Raw genomic sequence first — 17,102 nt, forward strand, 5'->3', positions numbered from 1 at the left:
AGGAAGGACTGATGTCCCCTGATTTTGAATTATACTATCTAGTAGGTCAAGTGCAATTTGCAGCACACTGGTATGCGACATCTCCTGTCCACCGACATGTAGCGATAGAACAGATCGGTGCTCAATCGCTGAATCTGCACTCCATTCTGTTTGGTGAAAAATACTACAATAATTACACATTTGACACCTTCGGCGCGACGGTTAGCACCTTGGCTAGATTATTTCCCTTGCTAGGGAAAGTTGACCCATATAGCAGATAGGCGTCGCTGGGGGGATTCCTGGACATCTTACCTACCCAGGATGGGATCACATATCCAGGGTGGTTCTTTATGTTTATTGATAGTGAGAAGTTAAAGCAGAGTACTTGATCTGGTCAAACTGCATTGAAAACACGATACACGTACTCTAAAGCTGCTACATATGTAGACCTTATCCTTGTGCTATGTTCTTAAAGTACTTTCCTTAGGGTTTGGCCTGAGCTCATGGTGCACATACATGAGACAATTAGCAGACCCCAGACAGACAATTCATTTTTTATACATGATGATGAACTCTAATCTTGGTGTCATTTTCTGTTAAAGTTATTTGTTTCCTCCCTACTAGAGTTTTCTTTATGTGCCTCTGATTTGTTTGCATTGATGCTCCCCATATGTTTTTTTTATAGTAGCACATAAGTGTAGTACATTGTGCATTCTTAGCTGTTAATTCCAAGTTTAACAATTAGTCAAGATTCTGAAATGCTTGGACTGACGCTTGAAGTTATGATTCTACTGGCCAAACAAATCAGATTAAAAGGGCTGTCCTTCATCTTTTCATGCTGCAGCTATTGCGTATGTATTTTAAATTGCTGTATGAGCAACAAAACTTCAGTAGAACTTTTCTGTTTCAAGTACATTTTGTGATACATGGAGTCGTTCATGAGAGGTCTCCCATCACCCGTCCTATGTTGCTACCAACACTCTAATCAGAACACCTTGTAGCGACTTCCCATCAGAATTGATTTCATATGTGATGTCATCAATGATTTATTTTGTGATTTCACCGTTGATGTTTGCACAGCTTACTATAAATGGGGAATTTCTTTGGTTTTTCAATTTTATCTTGCAACCTACCATCCCTTTAAAAATGTTGTCAGTGAGTTTCATAGATTTTTAACAGTGCAACTTAAACATAACACCCCTTTAACAATGTTTTTTCAGTGGATTTCATAGGTTTGTATTAGTGCAAATTAACAATAACGTCTGTTTAACAAATTGCTTCACTGAATTTCAATCGTTTTTATAAGTGAAAATGTTTCGGATGTTACAGCACAGTTGATAAGTTATTAATAATTCCTCTTTTAACATATATGAAAGGACTATAAACCTCCTTTAACAAAAATAATTTTTCTGCAGCGCATATTTTTGTACATACATTTTGACACTTTGGAAAAAATAATTAACAGGACAGATTTGCAAAAGCATGCTTCCATGAGCTGGCTGATGCTCCTCGTGCAAGTTTGCTGTAAACTTGTTATGCACTTTGAGCTGTAGCCGCGATCAGAATTTGTTTTCCTATTCAAGGTTATCCTGATTTCGAAAATGTTAAAAAATAGCTGGCCATACCCACTTTAACCCCACAGCCGATCCCTGGTGGCCACAGACACTATTTTTGGTACTTACATTTTGCAACTTTTGAAAAAATAAAGCACAGAACTGATTTGCAAAAGCATGCTTTCGGGTCCTTACAATGCTCCTGGCACACGTTTTCTGCAATTTGTCCAGCGCTTCGGGCTGTAGCCATGAGCAGATTTATTTTCCCATTCAAGCCTAGCCAGATTTCAAACATTTCGGGTTCCCCCTACAATTTAGCCTCCTCTTGACAAAATCGCTTCAAGCTTTGCACAAACATTCATGTTAGGGTCTATCATCTTTTTGCAAACATTTGTGCAGATTTGTCAAATGGCAACAAAGTTATAAGCCATCTAAAAATATGGGGGCCCTCCTCTAATGACGGCACCAAACTTTGAAACAACATTTGAATTTGGGTCTATATTTTTATTGCAACATTTCATGCACAGCGCCAAAGTTAAAAGCCATCTAATAACTGTTTTTCACCGACCCTCTAATGCACACATATGCATGTATGTCCTTGAACATTAGTCAAGTTTGCAAACATCACATGAATGTTCCTGAACAACCGAGAAGAAACCACATCTGATTTTTGGCTTTTTCTGGACATGTCCTATGCTCATCGCCCATCACCTCCTCAGAGATTGTTTTATTTGTGTAAGGTTGTGTTTTATAATATGTTAATATGCTCAGTTATTGGGTCGTGATGTCATAATGCTTCAAGAAACTTGGCTTACGACAATCCCCTCTTGGAATAATTATGACGTGCTATTAAATCCAGCAAAAAAGGGTTGTAGAGGGCGTCCTACATCTGGACTCCTTACTGCAGTAAAGCAATCGTCGATGTTAAAACTTGAATCATGGTATACACCGAATATTTTTCTACAAATGTCAAAAATGTCAACTTGTAATTTTTCTTGTGCTTTGATTAATGTATACTGGAATCCTTTTGGAATCTCCGAAAATGACTTTCTCATCTCTGTCACTAAGGCTTTAGACATAGTTTTGCTTGAAGGTATGATTGATTGTGTTTTATTGGCTGGTGATTTAAATTTGCATTGTTTAGGACCTCAATGTAACTCTGAAAGTTATCGCTTACAAAAATGGAAGAGCTTGACTCAATCTCGAAATTTCTTTATGTTAAATGGTTCTTTCTTACAAGATATACCTCCCAAATCAACTTGGCATCGTGGTCAAAGTAATGGCATAATTGACTACATTTATGTAAATGCATGCCTTTTAAACAAGATAACAGCTTTTGAAATAATTGACTCGGAAGCCAGTGATCATAACATTTTAAGTATGATCTGTACGTTAAATACCTTCAAAAAAAACTCACAACCTTCAAACCCAATAGGTGCTCTAAATGTTAATTCAGCCAGAAATAGACTGAAATGGTCACAAAAATCCCTCATAGCCTTTAAAGATCATCTTCAGGCTAAATTGGAAAGACAAAAAGGGAAACCTTTGAAGGATGATGTAGCTTATCATGACTTAATGCAAGTGTTTCAACAAAACTCAGTTTCACATACTCAGAAAGAAAAACCCCATCTTCATTTGCCTGACCTTGAAATTAGAGCCAAAAAGGCCTCCATGCGGGCAGAAAAAAGAGCTGCCAATAAATTACCATTAGCTGTGCGCACCTCAATTTCTAAACAAATCAGAACTAAGTATAGAAATTGGATTAGGGGTGCAAAGGCGAAACTATATCAATTTGATGGCTACTCAATGTTAAAAGCTCTAGCTGGCAAAAATTTAGCTCAATCTTGGAACATCATAAATCATGTGACAGCGGGGCAACAGGTGGCTGTGCAAGCAAATGATGTAACAGAAACCATCTGGATTAATCATTATTCAACGTTATTTACTGATACCTCCTCTGTCTTAAGATCAAATCATTTAAAAATTCTACCGAAATTTCATTTAGTCTTTGACAGAGAGGACATACTACATCATATCAAACAAGCAAGTAATTCTAGAGCCCCTGGCCCTGATGGCCTAGCTAACATGCATCTCAAACAGCATCCGGAAATCTGGACGGACATTTTATTTCTCTTGTTTGAGCATATTAATGTCTCCCAGATTATCCCGTCTTCATGGAAGCAAGCAATCATCATTCCAATCTATAAAAAGGGAAGTCGAGCAAATCCCTCTAGCTATCGGCCCATTTCACTTTTAGATGTTCCAGGTAAAATTTATTCACGCTTAATTTTGCGAGACCTGAAAACATGGTCCTTAACCTGTGCTAAAATGGACCCTTTTCAATCAGGCTTTGTTTCAGGTCTGGGTACCTTGCCAAACATGATTTCGTTGAACATGTTGAAGGCACAATATGCAGCTCGCAACCAATGCTTATATTTTGCTTTTATTGATTTTCGGCATGCTTTTGATTCAATTAATCGTAATTTATTATTTAACAAGTTACATGCACTTGGTTGTCCTTCAACATTATTGTCCTTAATTATTCTTTTACACTCTGAAACCACTATGCGAGTGAGACTTTCGTTTGAAGGGTCTTTGTCTGCATCTTTTGCTACATCATTGGGATTGAAACAAGGCTGTATTTTGGCCTCCTTCTTGTTTAACTTTTTTATTCTTGACTTGGGTAATGCCTTTCTCCAAACAATGTCAGATGCCCCGGAATTAGGCCATCAGCGTATACCATGGTTATTATACGCCGACGACCTGGTCCTAATATCGCAAACTCCGATAGGTCTCCAAAACATGTTATCGGCTCTTGCAGATTATGCCGCAAAAAACATCTTAGCGATAAATTTAGAAAAATCGCAAGTCATGATATGCACTCCGAAGGGAAAAGTCCCGGTTCGGAATTTTGTCTGGAAACTGCATCATGAATCGTTGCATATAGTTTCCGAGTACAAATATTTGGGTTTGTTTATTCAAAACACCATTGGAGACCCCAAGTATATGGAAATGTTACAGACAAAAGTAATGTCTCTACTATCACAAGCAAAAATCCTTGTCTATAGATATGGTAAATTTACCTTAAAGCACATATTTATGTTCTATGAACAGAAAGTGATTCCGAGTCTATTATATGCTACTGAATCAAAACTCTATTTGAATGATCTAGTATGGGACAAGTTAGAAGCTGTTTTTTGGAAAAGGGTATTACACCTACCAAACTGTGTACCTATGCCAATCTTACGTTATGAACTGGGTTTCAATTCTTTGGCAAGCAGAGTGAAATGGAAAATGTGTGCCTTTTTCCGCAAATGTCTCTTAGGTCTTACAAATAATAACATCTTGAATACAGTAGCCCATTATTTGATCTTGGCTGAGCAAACTTTCCCGAATTCATGGCGTAGTTTTGTTTTTAAAATTCTTGAAGAGGCTAGCATCTCTCTACAGATGCTATTGAACAATCCAATGAGTGCTAAAAAGAAATTTTATCAATGGACTTGGATTCAAAACTATGAAGTATGTACAAATTACAAAGACTTTGATATTAGAATTCATTGTATTAAGAAATTGGGTCAAGTTGCAAATTATCTAGTAAAATGCCCATCAGCAAAAATTAGACAACAATTTTTACGTATAAGGCTAAACTTATGGCCCACTAGAGATCAGTTATTCAGGCGACAAGATTTTTCTTGTAAAACATATAATTGTCGTCTTTGTGAAAATGATATGATTAGAGAAACTTTACAGCATGTAGTGGTAACATGTCCAAATTTGAAAAATGTTAGAAACAAGTATTTTTCCAATTTATTAAATTTGTATACAGAAAGAAATGAAATTGAAACGTGGAATATCCTATTAAATAGTCCCAGGTTTGCCGTCATAAAAGCAATAGTACAATATCTAGAAAAAATGTTGCCACCTGAAATAGTGTGACCAGTAGTGTGAGGCGCTTTGGGTCTTTTATCATTTTGTCTTGATCATTATTTTTCATGCTCTTTTATGCTGACAAAGTTCATTTTAAATTTTATTGTTTACTGTTTTATTGTGATTATGAAGTTTTTATTTTTTTTTGAAAAGTTGATTGATTTCAGCTATATCAAAATAAAAAAAAAAAAAAATAAAAAAAAAATATATATGTTTTTGCAGCGATGTTCTCGGACTATGGGGGCAGTTCGCAAATCCAACATGGTGTCCGTCAAAAGTTTTCACGGACTTCAATTTCTTTAGTTGACCAATCAGCGGCCATGTATAATGTCCATGAATGGTATGTGACTCCCTGATTGATCCAAAGGGGTCTGCAGACACTGAAACAGGAAGTAAGCCAGCAGATCAGATGGAGATATCACTAATTTATTTGGACTTCATTTTGGCAAATCTACTGGACGGATTACCACCAAATTTACAAAAGCATGCGTTTGGGACCAGGCCTCTAGAGGTGCAGCCAGAATTGTCTAGCAAATGGGGCCTGATGCTAATGTAGTTGGGCCCACTGCACTGACAAAAATATCTGTAAATATCCACACAGCGCTGCTGAGTGGGCATTTACAGATTTTGGCCGGGCCTTGCCCCTCAGGCCCTACCCTGCCTACGCTTCTGCAGGCCTCTGCTCCTCACGCAAGTTTGGTGCAAATCCGTCCAGCAGTTTGAGCTGTAGCCACAAGCACACATTTTTCCCATTCATATGTATCTGGATTTCAAAGGTTTTGGGACCCACCCTATAACTTTGCCCCCACTTGATGAAACCGCACAAAACTTTTCCAACTAATTCAGAGTTGGCTGTATACTTTTATGAAAAGTTTCATGAGAATTCAAAGATATAAGCCACCCAAAAACTACTCTTCCTATGGGTTGAGCAACTTCACTATAACTACAGGGTCGCTACTGCATACCCTGCAATATGTCTATATCTTTGGAGAGGGCACTAGCATTGGGTGTGCAGCTTGGGTTGCTCAAAGAGAGGATGATGTCTCATTTCCCTAAATGCATTCCTTTGATAACTTTTAATTGGATTACTGGATGCTGGTCCCTGCAATTCTCTAGCAGGAGTCACCGCACAGGCAAAACATCCTCGGGTGCTTGTTATTGGAAGACAGAAGGTTTTTGGAGACTGCTGAGAAAACTTTGAGTATGATGCTTCTGTACTTCCGCAGCTACACAATGAAAGTGGCTGTTGCAGCAAGGATATCAGCGTTGAGAGGTACATACAGTAACCATCTGCTTCACCCCTCAGCAATCACTGCTAACTGGGTTCTGCCCAGATATGGATTGTTCACTGACTACTAACCATCATCTTGTTGAAATAAGCACCACACAATATTTATAAATAGGCACAGTAAAAATAGACCGGTCTTAGTTTTGCAGAGTTACAGATAGCAGATCATAGGCTGCATGCAGCCCCAGGGATGGCCATGACTGGCTACATGCAGCCTTGTATGCCACACTCTATGCTTCATAAACTTCACTGGTAAGAGCTCTCAGTTTAGGCAGTGTGCTTTGTTTGAGTATGTTTGTTTTCGGGACCTTCTTAGCATCGTCATGCTCCATAAACTTCACTGACATAACTTTCAGTTAAGGAAGCAGCTCAGTACACTCTGCTGAGTGGAAGCACACCCACTCCTCTATCGTCCTTTATCCTCCATGCAGTTGCTGCTGCAGGGAGCTGTAGACAAGGCTGCATTGTGACAGAGGGTAGTCTTGATTTTGCTTTCATTAATATCTGGCAAAAGCAAAATGATTAATATGAAACCTTACTGATAATTTTGGAGACAACACAAATAACAACTACAATGTAATACAGGACAACATTGAAAACCCATTGTAAGGCAAGCAGCTGGGAAACAAAACAATCCCATTAAAGCAACATTCAGCAAATCGCTCACCAACTTAAATAGCTCCACAGGCCTTTACAAAATGGCCACTGGTGTAACAAAGCTTTGGTCAGATGTACCGAACAAGTGACTGTCAGCAAAGCCTCTTTCTTGTGTATATTTTCATTAGCTCTCCCTGGCCAGGAGCAAATCTCACTACAGCCAGACCTAAAAAGGGGCAGAGGTGCGGCGGCTTGTCCCTATTTATAAAATATAAAGAAATTGATGCAAATGCTCTGATGGAGTTACACCATTATAAAGACATGGGCCTCATTACGAGTTTGGAGGGCCCGGTATTTCCCCATTCAGGGAACCCAGACCATCCCCATTCCCATTTGAGCCCCCATACGGCTCAATGGGAATGGGGAGCATGCTAACAACGGGCCCGTTAATGATGGGCCCGTTGTTAGCATGCTGGGCCCCTCTCGGGACCCGCAAAGGACGTCTGGTCTGGCCAGACGTCCTGAACGGGTCCCGCGAGGGGACCTCGTAATGCGGCGGTATGGGTTTAACAGCGCCGGCAGCTCTACCGGCGCTGTTTAACTCATACCGCCAGGGTCATAATGAGGCCCATAATACAGAAGTATATGCACAGATGTAAAGACATGGGGGTCATTACAAGGTTGGAGGTAGCCATGGTGCTATTTGCGCCATGGCTACCCCCTTACCCCATACCGGGTTCAGGTTCCCTGAATGGGGAATTACCGGGCCATTCCAACCTTGGAGGACCCGGTATTTCACGATTCAGGGAACCCATTCCCATTCCAGCCCCCATAGGGCTCAATAAAAATGGGGACCATGCTAACAACAGGCCTGTTAGTAGCGGGCCCGTTGTTAGCATGCTGGTCCTTTAGCGGCTCCCACTAACGGTGCCTGGTAAAACCAGCCGCCCTCAGCGGGACCCGCTAAAGGACCTCGTAATGTGGCGGTAAGGGGTTAACGGCACTGCACCTTTACCGGCGCAGTTAACCCCTTACCGCCGTCCTTGTAATGACCCCCATGGAACTGACTCCTAAGCCTGTGTGTCTAATTCATGGTGGTCCAATTTAAAACATTTCAGAAAGACTGAGAGAAGATGCCAGTATGTGTCTGTTATGTCTGGTTGGACAGGTTGAAACTACAGTGGAGCCCAATTGTGAATGTGTGTAACTATCTCCTCTGCATCGACTTGTTTTGTATTGTAGTAGTAGTCATTTATATAGTGCCTTTTCCCATTTGTATGGCCTCAAATCGCTTTCTGGTAGGAACGTCCTCGGTAACCGAAGTCCAGGTATGGAAAAGTTCTCAGAGGAGGCTTAAGATGTGTGTGTGCATTTGCCCAAGATTAGGACTTAGGAGGACTAGCTAGACTCCAGTAAGCAACCCAAAAGGTCAGGCAAGTGGATGTGGGTGCGGAGGGAGGTAACAACAGAACAGTAGTGCAGGAGACTCAATATGTACCCTGCTAGACCTAAATTTGTCTTAGATTGTCACTGTATTGTAATGGCAGAGGTGTTGAGGCAAGTCTGATTTTCAGTGTGAAGCGGTTATGTGACCAGCTAGACCAAATTTGTCATACTCCTAGCTGCATTCTAAAGTGTGTGGATGGATAGCCGAACCAGTGGCAGATGTCCACCGGAGAGTATACATACCTTAAGTTCAGATGGAGCTTATCTTTGATGTTGCTGTGTCATCTGATCTTTTCCAATCACAAGTTATAGTAAACAGGGAACTCTGAGAGGTTAGTCAAAACCCAATCAAGGTAGTGATGGAGAGCAGTCAGGGCCTATTATCAGGAGAGTCTGAGTGGGATCATGGGCCCCAATACGTCCGCAGAGTATAGCACACAATAATTCAATTTGTTAATAGGTCTTCTGCACACACTGAAAAAGGAAATCGCACAACACTATGATAAAAAGAGATAGGATCTCATTACGAGGTTGCCGTTAACTCGCTGTGCGACCGCAAGTTGCCACCAACCCGGTAACACCAAATCCGGCGCCTGACTTCCCAGTGCCATTGGGACATTAGAAGTCCTGGCCGCGCGGGAAGTTAGGCACCGGATTTCATAAATCCCCATTCCCGTAGAGTCCCATAGGACTTTATGAGAGTGGGGAGACAGAAGCACTGGCACCGCTGGTAACGGTGCCGGTGCTTCCATGATGATTCAGCATACCGGGGCAGTTGCACCCGGCAGGGTCAGACCTGTCAGGCGCAGCAGCTCTGGCAGGCAGACTTGTAGTGTGGCAGCCTGGAAACAAGGGTGCCGGTAAACTTACCACCACCCTTATTTTGAGACTGCCACACTTATTATGAGTCCCATAGTCACTATAGTTTCATAAATACATCAAATAACGTATTCAACAAAGCAGGTACGTATTTTAGATGCTGTCAATGATTAAAACCAGATCACAGGTGAATAACCTAGCTTACGCAAACCCTAAGAAGAATGTGGCCATGTGCCCAATAGTCACAGGTGCCACAATGTTTCTCATCAGTATTTTATCTCAATAGGTAGGTTGCAAATTGCGTGTGCTGATGATAGATCAAAAATGACTTAACAATTTTACAAACAATCAATGGCCCTCATTACGGGTCCGGCGGTAGCCGTGCCGGTAAAACAGGCAGGCTACCGCCGGACTCGTGGTGATTTACCAGCGCCGGACTTGCCGGAATTACTGGGCATTACAGCCCCAGTGGTCTGGTAATTCCGGCACCGGCATTCCGTTACTCCCCATAGGACTCGGGTTTGGGGGCTGCGGAAACACTGGCACCATGCGGTAATGGTGCTGGTGTTTCTCCGTCCGTCAGCAGCCGGTGGCGTTACACTCGCCAGGGCAGACCTGGCGGGTGTAACACCACACGGCCACAGAACTCAGAGTTAGCTGGTCTGGAAAACGGTGCTGGTACGGTTTTACCGGCACTGTTAAATCCGGACCGGCTAACTTGTAATGAGGCCCAATGTCTTGTATTTCAGGACACTCTACCGAGGTTCCATGACACAAAGGTGAGTGGAATGGATTTTAGGAGACAAAGGAACTTGTTCCAAATGTTATCCTATGGAGGACAGGGGAGTGAGAGGGGGCAGATCCACTGCGTTTATTTGTCCCCGACTCAGATTTTCTCAGAGGACTTTGTGGACCATCTGGGGGTTTGGTGAAGGTTTGATTTCCTGCTGTTGGCTCCAGTGAGACGGGCCCAGGAGTTATGGGTGCAAGGATTCTTCCAGTCGGTTCAAGGAGCAGAGTGCAACCCTTTGCAAAGAAGAAATGCAGAAAGCATTGATGCAGATCTCTTCAGGACACTTCTCCAGACGGGGAAGGCGTATCTTCCACGTAAGCAGATTTTGATTAGACTAGATGTGTCTGGATCTTTGGAATGGTCTAGGCTTGCCTCTGTCAAAGTGTGCCCACTATATTAGTACTGATTTTCAGTATTCCTTGCTGTTTCAGTGTGATCATTAGTTTGGGATACAACAAATAATTTAAAGAGATTGAGTTGAAAGAGGTGGCTAAGCATGTGAGAAGGTAGGGTGTGAACTATGTGGAAGTGAGGTAAGCTTTCCAAACTATAGACTGGTCCATGGGGTGGGACTGCAGAAGAGACTCACCGGCTTTGGGGTAGGTACAAACAAGCAGGTCATCCGGCCGAGCCTGGAAGGACTCCACATCTGCCCACCTATCAGCAAAGCAGCTGAGGAAGGGGATCCCTCGAATTGTCTGCAGCGGCAGAAACTGGAAGGGCTCGACTTTTTCCATTTTGGGGCAGAGATAGCTGAAAGAAAAATGAAAAACTGTAAAATATAATAGGTAGTTATATTTGCAGGTCCATCAGAAGGTGCTTACAGGTGTGTTAATAGTGTGTGACCTGTCCAGAAAATGATGTGATGGCTGAAGATAGATGGTGCTGTTCAATGAATAACTGTTAGTAAGGTGCAATGAGGTCTGTTCTTTAATAGTATTTTACTATTTTTTAGAGTTACATATGGAGCAATAAAATCAAACAACATCAACAGATACATCAGGGATTCAGATACATATGTCAGATATTGGTAAACAAATATTATTGCATCAATCTCCAAAGTTTGTAGGTGCACAATAGCACAAGAAAATGTGAACAACAAAAAAACTGTATATGACATATTTATTTATTTATTACATTTGTTGTACGCCCAGACCGGGAGGTATCACGGCGTAGTTACAGAAAATGGATAAATGCAATCTTAACATTAAAAGAAACAGTAAAAACAGACACATATAAGGACATACATATATGTACATATGTATACAGCAGATTAGGGCATCTGTTCTGAGTGGGTAGGGATCTTAGTTCGCATTAGAATAGACATAGAGCAAAGTTCAGACTAGGAATGGCTCTGGCATGTCATGCCCCCTACTCATTATCCTAACATAAAGCAACGTTTCATCAATCTTTAAAACAAAGACAAATATCATTTCTGAATCCATCAGCGATTTGGAATTGTTATACCAATCCTCATGGAAGTGAGTTGTGATCCTTTAAATGTATCATAAAATCCTTCAAGAAATGGATAAAGCCCATGCAGGACTATCTCATTCTGCAGAAATTCAACTCCACCCCATATCCTACTGGTCAGGGGGTTGTTGATGATCTTTTGAGAGGGATATAGAGCTCGAGCATTATGCAACCTTCCATTAGAGGTTCTGGAAAATGGGGATAATGGGCCAGTGAGAAGAGCCAACAAAGAGCACAGAACATTCATACATTCATAATCATCCAAGAACCCTTTGGAGAAAGAGTCTGCAGGGAAAGGTGGAACGAAAGTATGTAGAGGGAAGGTTCTAAGATTCATTGATCATTGTGTTGAACATTGTATGATGTGTTGGATCAATAAAAGAAAATTTGACCACACGAGAGCACAGTCAGTGACACTCTGTAGATGAAAACATTCAAGAGTGCACCTGAACATCAAAGGATTATTTCAAAAGCAATCAACAAAAGTGGACCAAACAAGTTCATGTGTATTATGACTCCATACGTCCCTGACAATGCATCTTTCCATTATTTGCAGATCACACACTGCATTCCACCTCATCCTCCTTCAACTTTTTCCATGGTTGTGTGATAATCTGGAAAGCAGGAGTGATGAGCAGCAAGAGGTTGTAAAGAGACTGTGGTGGGTCAGAAGAAGGAGACAGACCAAGTGGAGGCATTCTTATTGATTTTTATTCAAATAATTTGTGTAAAGGACTCAATGGGCCTCATTACGAGTCCGGCGTTAACCGAGGCGGTAAAACCGCCTGGTTAACGCCGGACTCGTATTACCATTCCGCCTCCGTGATTCCCGGAATTACCGGGGCATTACAACCCCGGTTTTCCGGGAATCACGGAGGCGGAATGGTGTAAATCCCCATTCCCATTGAGTCCTATGGGACTCGATGGGAATGGGGATCATGGAAACACCGGCAGCATCTCGTAATGCTGCCGGTGTTTCCTCGTCCGCCTGCATGCGGGAGGTGTTAAACCCGCCAGGTCAGACCTGGTGGGAACATCACCTCCCGCCTGCAGGGGTCGGACTCAGGGGGTCCGGAAACAACGGTGGCGGCGGGTTTACCGCCACCGTTATCCGGACCGCCTGGGTCATAATGAGGCCCAATGTCTCTAATTTATGGATTTCTCTACCTAACATAACTAACTAGGGTGGTCATTGTCTGTTGTGAAGCCCAAAGCAAAATGTCCGTCCTCCGTCCAAAGCCAAGGTATACTGACCCTACCAATAATACAAAACAACAAAAGACCAGGAGAATGACTCCCTTCTCTTGTCTCATATCACTGAGTCAAATAGAATTAATGTTGCACTGTATCTCACTCTCTTACTTCTTTCTTGTATCACTGGGATGAGTATGCTCGTTCCAGTGACATATTTCACTCTCTTGACTCTTTCGCATATCACTGGCACGAGTATACTGAGTCCCATGATGTATGTCACTCTCTTGAATCTTTTCCGTACCACTGGGATGAGTAGGATGATTCCCTTGACATGTTTCACTCTTTTGGTTCTTCCTAAATTACCGGGATGAGTAAGGAAGATCCCGATATTTATTTCTCTCTTTTGGTTCTGTTTCGTATTACTGGGATGAGTAGGATGAGTCATGTGATATATGTACTTTATGTAATATGTGTCCATCTGCTGGGACAAGTATGATGCAGGTACTCGTTAGTCCTGTCTTCTGGGTTTCCCACTAGGCCCATTACCTTCTTTCCGATAGGTTGGCATCACTATGCCTGTCACCAGGAAAGTGATCTAAACTCCTGGGCTTCACTTCTCAGTGATAGAAGTCCTTATTTTCTTTTTATGGTCTATTGCTGAGTCCTCCCCAGCGGAGAACTACAGTCCTTCTTCTCTTCTAGTCGAGCATTCTTTTTTACTCGCTGCTTCCACCTCGTCTCAGTATTTCTGGTTTGCAACCACTGCAAATCACAAGAGGTGATGGCTCGAAGGTTTAGAATTAATCTTCACCTCTGGCATTGCTCTGGACAACCCTCCATAACATTGTTCTTCACCTGCCAAGCCATTGCAGACGGGGAAAGACCATATGCAAATGATGCTTGGCCCCACCCCGAAAGAGGCAGTCCAAACCTTCTGCACAAGACAAAAAGCATCCCCAGGCATGCTTTGACCTTGATGGGCCTCATCAGTGAGGAGTAGCTTGGGTCTCTAGGCCTAGCAGGCACAGGACCCACATCTGGGCATACCCATCCCACTCGGGGTGACTATAGCAAAAGACAAGAGGTGATGGCCGGAAGCTTTAGAATTAATCTTAACCTCTGGCATTGCTCTGTGCAACCCTCTTTCCAACCAGTGGGAAATCGTTATTCCTTGCCATTCTTCTTCTTATTCTAAGTGTTTTAGCATACATTTCTTCAAGTTGGATGTTGGACTTTACGGCACACTGACAACAGTGGCTTCATCTACTGAGTCTTTCTTGTTCCTTAATGTTACTGTTTGTCAAACAGAAAGGGCCTTGGGGAGTTCCTTTGCAGAATGGGAGTCCTTCTCCCCAAGAGGGGAGTCTCTCCTTGTGAGGTCCAGCTCACCGCCACCCGTAGGGCAGATGTTGTGTAGCAGGCTCACCTCCCTAGTCTCACAAGGAAAGACTCCCAGCTAGGAAGAAGTGATTTCAGGGGGGTTATCACCCATTTAATAGCTAAAACCTCTAACTCGATTATAGCATAGTTCTACTCCCTAAGTAAGAGTTTCCTGCTGATATAAAGGACAGGATCTTCTATACCCTCATATTCCTGAGAGAGGAAAGCTCCAATACCCACTTTAGAGGGGTAGGTTTGAAGTATTAATTCCTTTTTAAAGTTAGGAACTTTGATAATGGCTTCACTACACAGAATGATTTTTAATGCGTCAGAGGTGTCTGGGTCTTGTTTTTCCCATCTCAACTTTTGAGGTGACACATTTTTAAGTTTTTTAGTCAGACATGAAGTGATGGTAGAATAACTTGGGATGAACCTACATTAGTACTCATTAAGTCCTAAAAGGTGCAGAGCTCCCTTTTGGTATTCAGAGGAGGGGTAAGCTTCAAAGATTTGGCTTTGTATGTTCTGTGGATGTGCTAACCCATTACCTACAAAGAATCCTAAGTATTTAACAGCTGACTGTGCCAGGTGACATTTCTTTGGGTTTGCAGTCAGTCCAGCCTTTCTCAGCAGCCTAATTAACTCATATAGATGAAAGAGATATTCCTACCATGTTTCACTATGAATTAAGATGTCATTGAGGTATGCACCACAAAACTAGTTAAAGGGTCGCAATACTTGGTCAATCAGGTGCCAAAAATAAATCGAAGGGAAGCACCTTAAATTGAAATAATACCAGACGAGTGGAAAAAGCAGTTTTCTTCCTTTCAGGAGGGGTTAAAGGGACTTGCCAATAGTCTTTATTGAGATCATTCACTCTAACATACTTTCCACTTCTCACGGTATTATTTCTTCTCATGAGTCAGGAATCCTGTAGGGTTTTAAGTTTACCACTGTAACTTGGGAGGTCTGATAGTATGTACAACATATTTAACCCTCCCAAGTTAGTCGTTGAAGACATCACAGAATTGATTTAAATCATCCTTAATGTGTTACTGTTGATTGAGGGATGATTCTGAAAAAATATGATTGCTTTCTTGAACCATCCCTGTAAGCAATGTGTCATGGTTATTGCAGATTATCCAGTAGGAGATATCTTCCACATTTTCAACAATTTAATGTAGTATATCTGAGTTTTCTGTCTCTTATCTGGTTGAGACACCACCTAATTACAGGGTCCCTTTTTTCTATGACTTCATAGGGTCCAAACCATTTTGACAGCATCTTCTTGTCTGAACTGGGTAATAGAATTGATACTTTCTGATCCACTGAGAGGTAGCAGTGGCTGATCTTTTTGTCACACTTGGATTGTTGGGCTTCTTGGGACTGTTCTAAATGTTTGATCACTCCTTCCCTTACTATGGCTATGTGTTCCTTCAGGTGTTGGGCTGTTTGGCAAATGGGAAATGGGGCTTCTTTCCTCTCTTGCCACTTTTCCCTGAGTATATCAAGTATGTCTCTTGGTTACCTACCATGAAGGATTTCGAAGGGGGGAAAATCATAAAGAGGCTTGAGGTGATTGTCTCACTGCAAAAAGTGCACAAGGGATCATCATTTTCCAATTTGTGCCATCCACTTCTATCAGTGTCTTTAAGCTCTTGTTCAGGGTCTGATTGAAGCGTTTGACAAGTCCATCAGTTTGAGGATGGTAGACGGATGTACTAAGTGTCTTAATTTGCAGTATTTCCTTCACCTCTGACATATTGTGAGACATAAAAGTGGTCCCTTTATCTGTCAAGATCTCTTTAGGGATTCCGACTCGAGATAGGAATGGGATCAGGTGTTGTGAAATCTGTTGACTCATATTGTTTCAGAGCGCAAAAGCTTCAGGGTATCTCATGCTTTTATCCACTATGACCAGGATGAATGTGTTCCCTAATTTACAAGGATGAAGAGGCCCAATAATATCCATGCCAATACGAAAAAGGGGAACTTCCATAATGGGAATGGTGGAAGGGGGACTGGTGGTACCAGTTGGGTTGCAGTTTTCTGGCAAAGGGAACAGGTTAACACAACATTCTTGATATCTGAGTACAGTGCAGACCAATACAATCTTGAAATAGCCTGACTATGTGCCCTAGTCACCCCTGTTGGCCAGCCATTAAGTGAGAATGTGCAAGTTCTAACACCACCCTGATGTGACTCCAGGGAATCACTAGCTGTGTCCTTGTGGGTGTCCTCTGGGGTTATAACCCTGCGGTAGGGAAGACCTATTTTTAAATAAAGAAGGGACCACCCTGAGTCTGACCTTCGACCTCAAGAATAACCTTGGAAAAGGCCTCTGTCAGGATAGGGTCATTATGTTGTGGAAAGGAAAAATTGGGAATGAGTTCTGCTTCTTCTATCTGTGGAACCGGTTTGCACTTTTGCTGCTTATCTGCCTCTCTGAAACCGTGGGTGCCCCTTTCAGTGCCCCCCTGTTCTTGAACTTTGGGGACAGGGAATATAGCATTTTCTAGGATTTCTTGTGCTATCTTCTCCCCTTCTTTGACTGTATAGGGTTGCTTCCCATTGTTGTGTATTAAGATCTTTACATCCCCTCTATAGTCAGGGTCAATCAATCCAGCATTAACATCTAGGCTGTATCTCCAGC

General features: G+C 42.1%; 1 protein-coding gene across 1 annotated transcript in view; it reads right to left on the reverse strand.

The window, feature by feature from the left end:
* The window catches only part of LOC138581042 (sulfotransferase 1 family member D1-like), a 231,763-nt gene that overhangs the window by 186,874 nt on the left and 27,787 nt on the right, over nt 1–17,102 (reverse strand). The window contains exon 2 of the mRNA XM_069652070.1: nt 10,992–11,155. Coding sequence (XP_069508171.1) covers nt 10,992–11,139 — 148 coding nt within the window. The 5' untranslated portion in view covers nt 11,140–11,155. The remainder of the gene's footprint in view (nt 1–10,991; nt 11,156–17,102) is intronic.

The sequence above is a fragment of the Ambystoma mexicanum genome, chromosome 3p, assembly GCF_040938575.1.
Source record: "Ambystoma mexicanum isolate Mex_15411 chromosome 3p, UKY_AmexF1_1, whole genome shotgun sequence".
In the NCBI taxonomy this organism is placed as follows: domain Eukaryota; kingdom Metazoa; phylum Chordata; class Amphibia; order Caudata; family Ambystomatidae; genus Ambystoma; species Ambystoma mexicanum.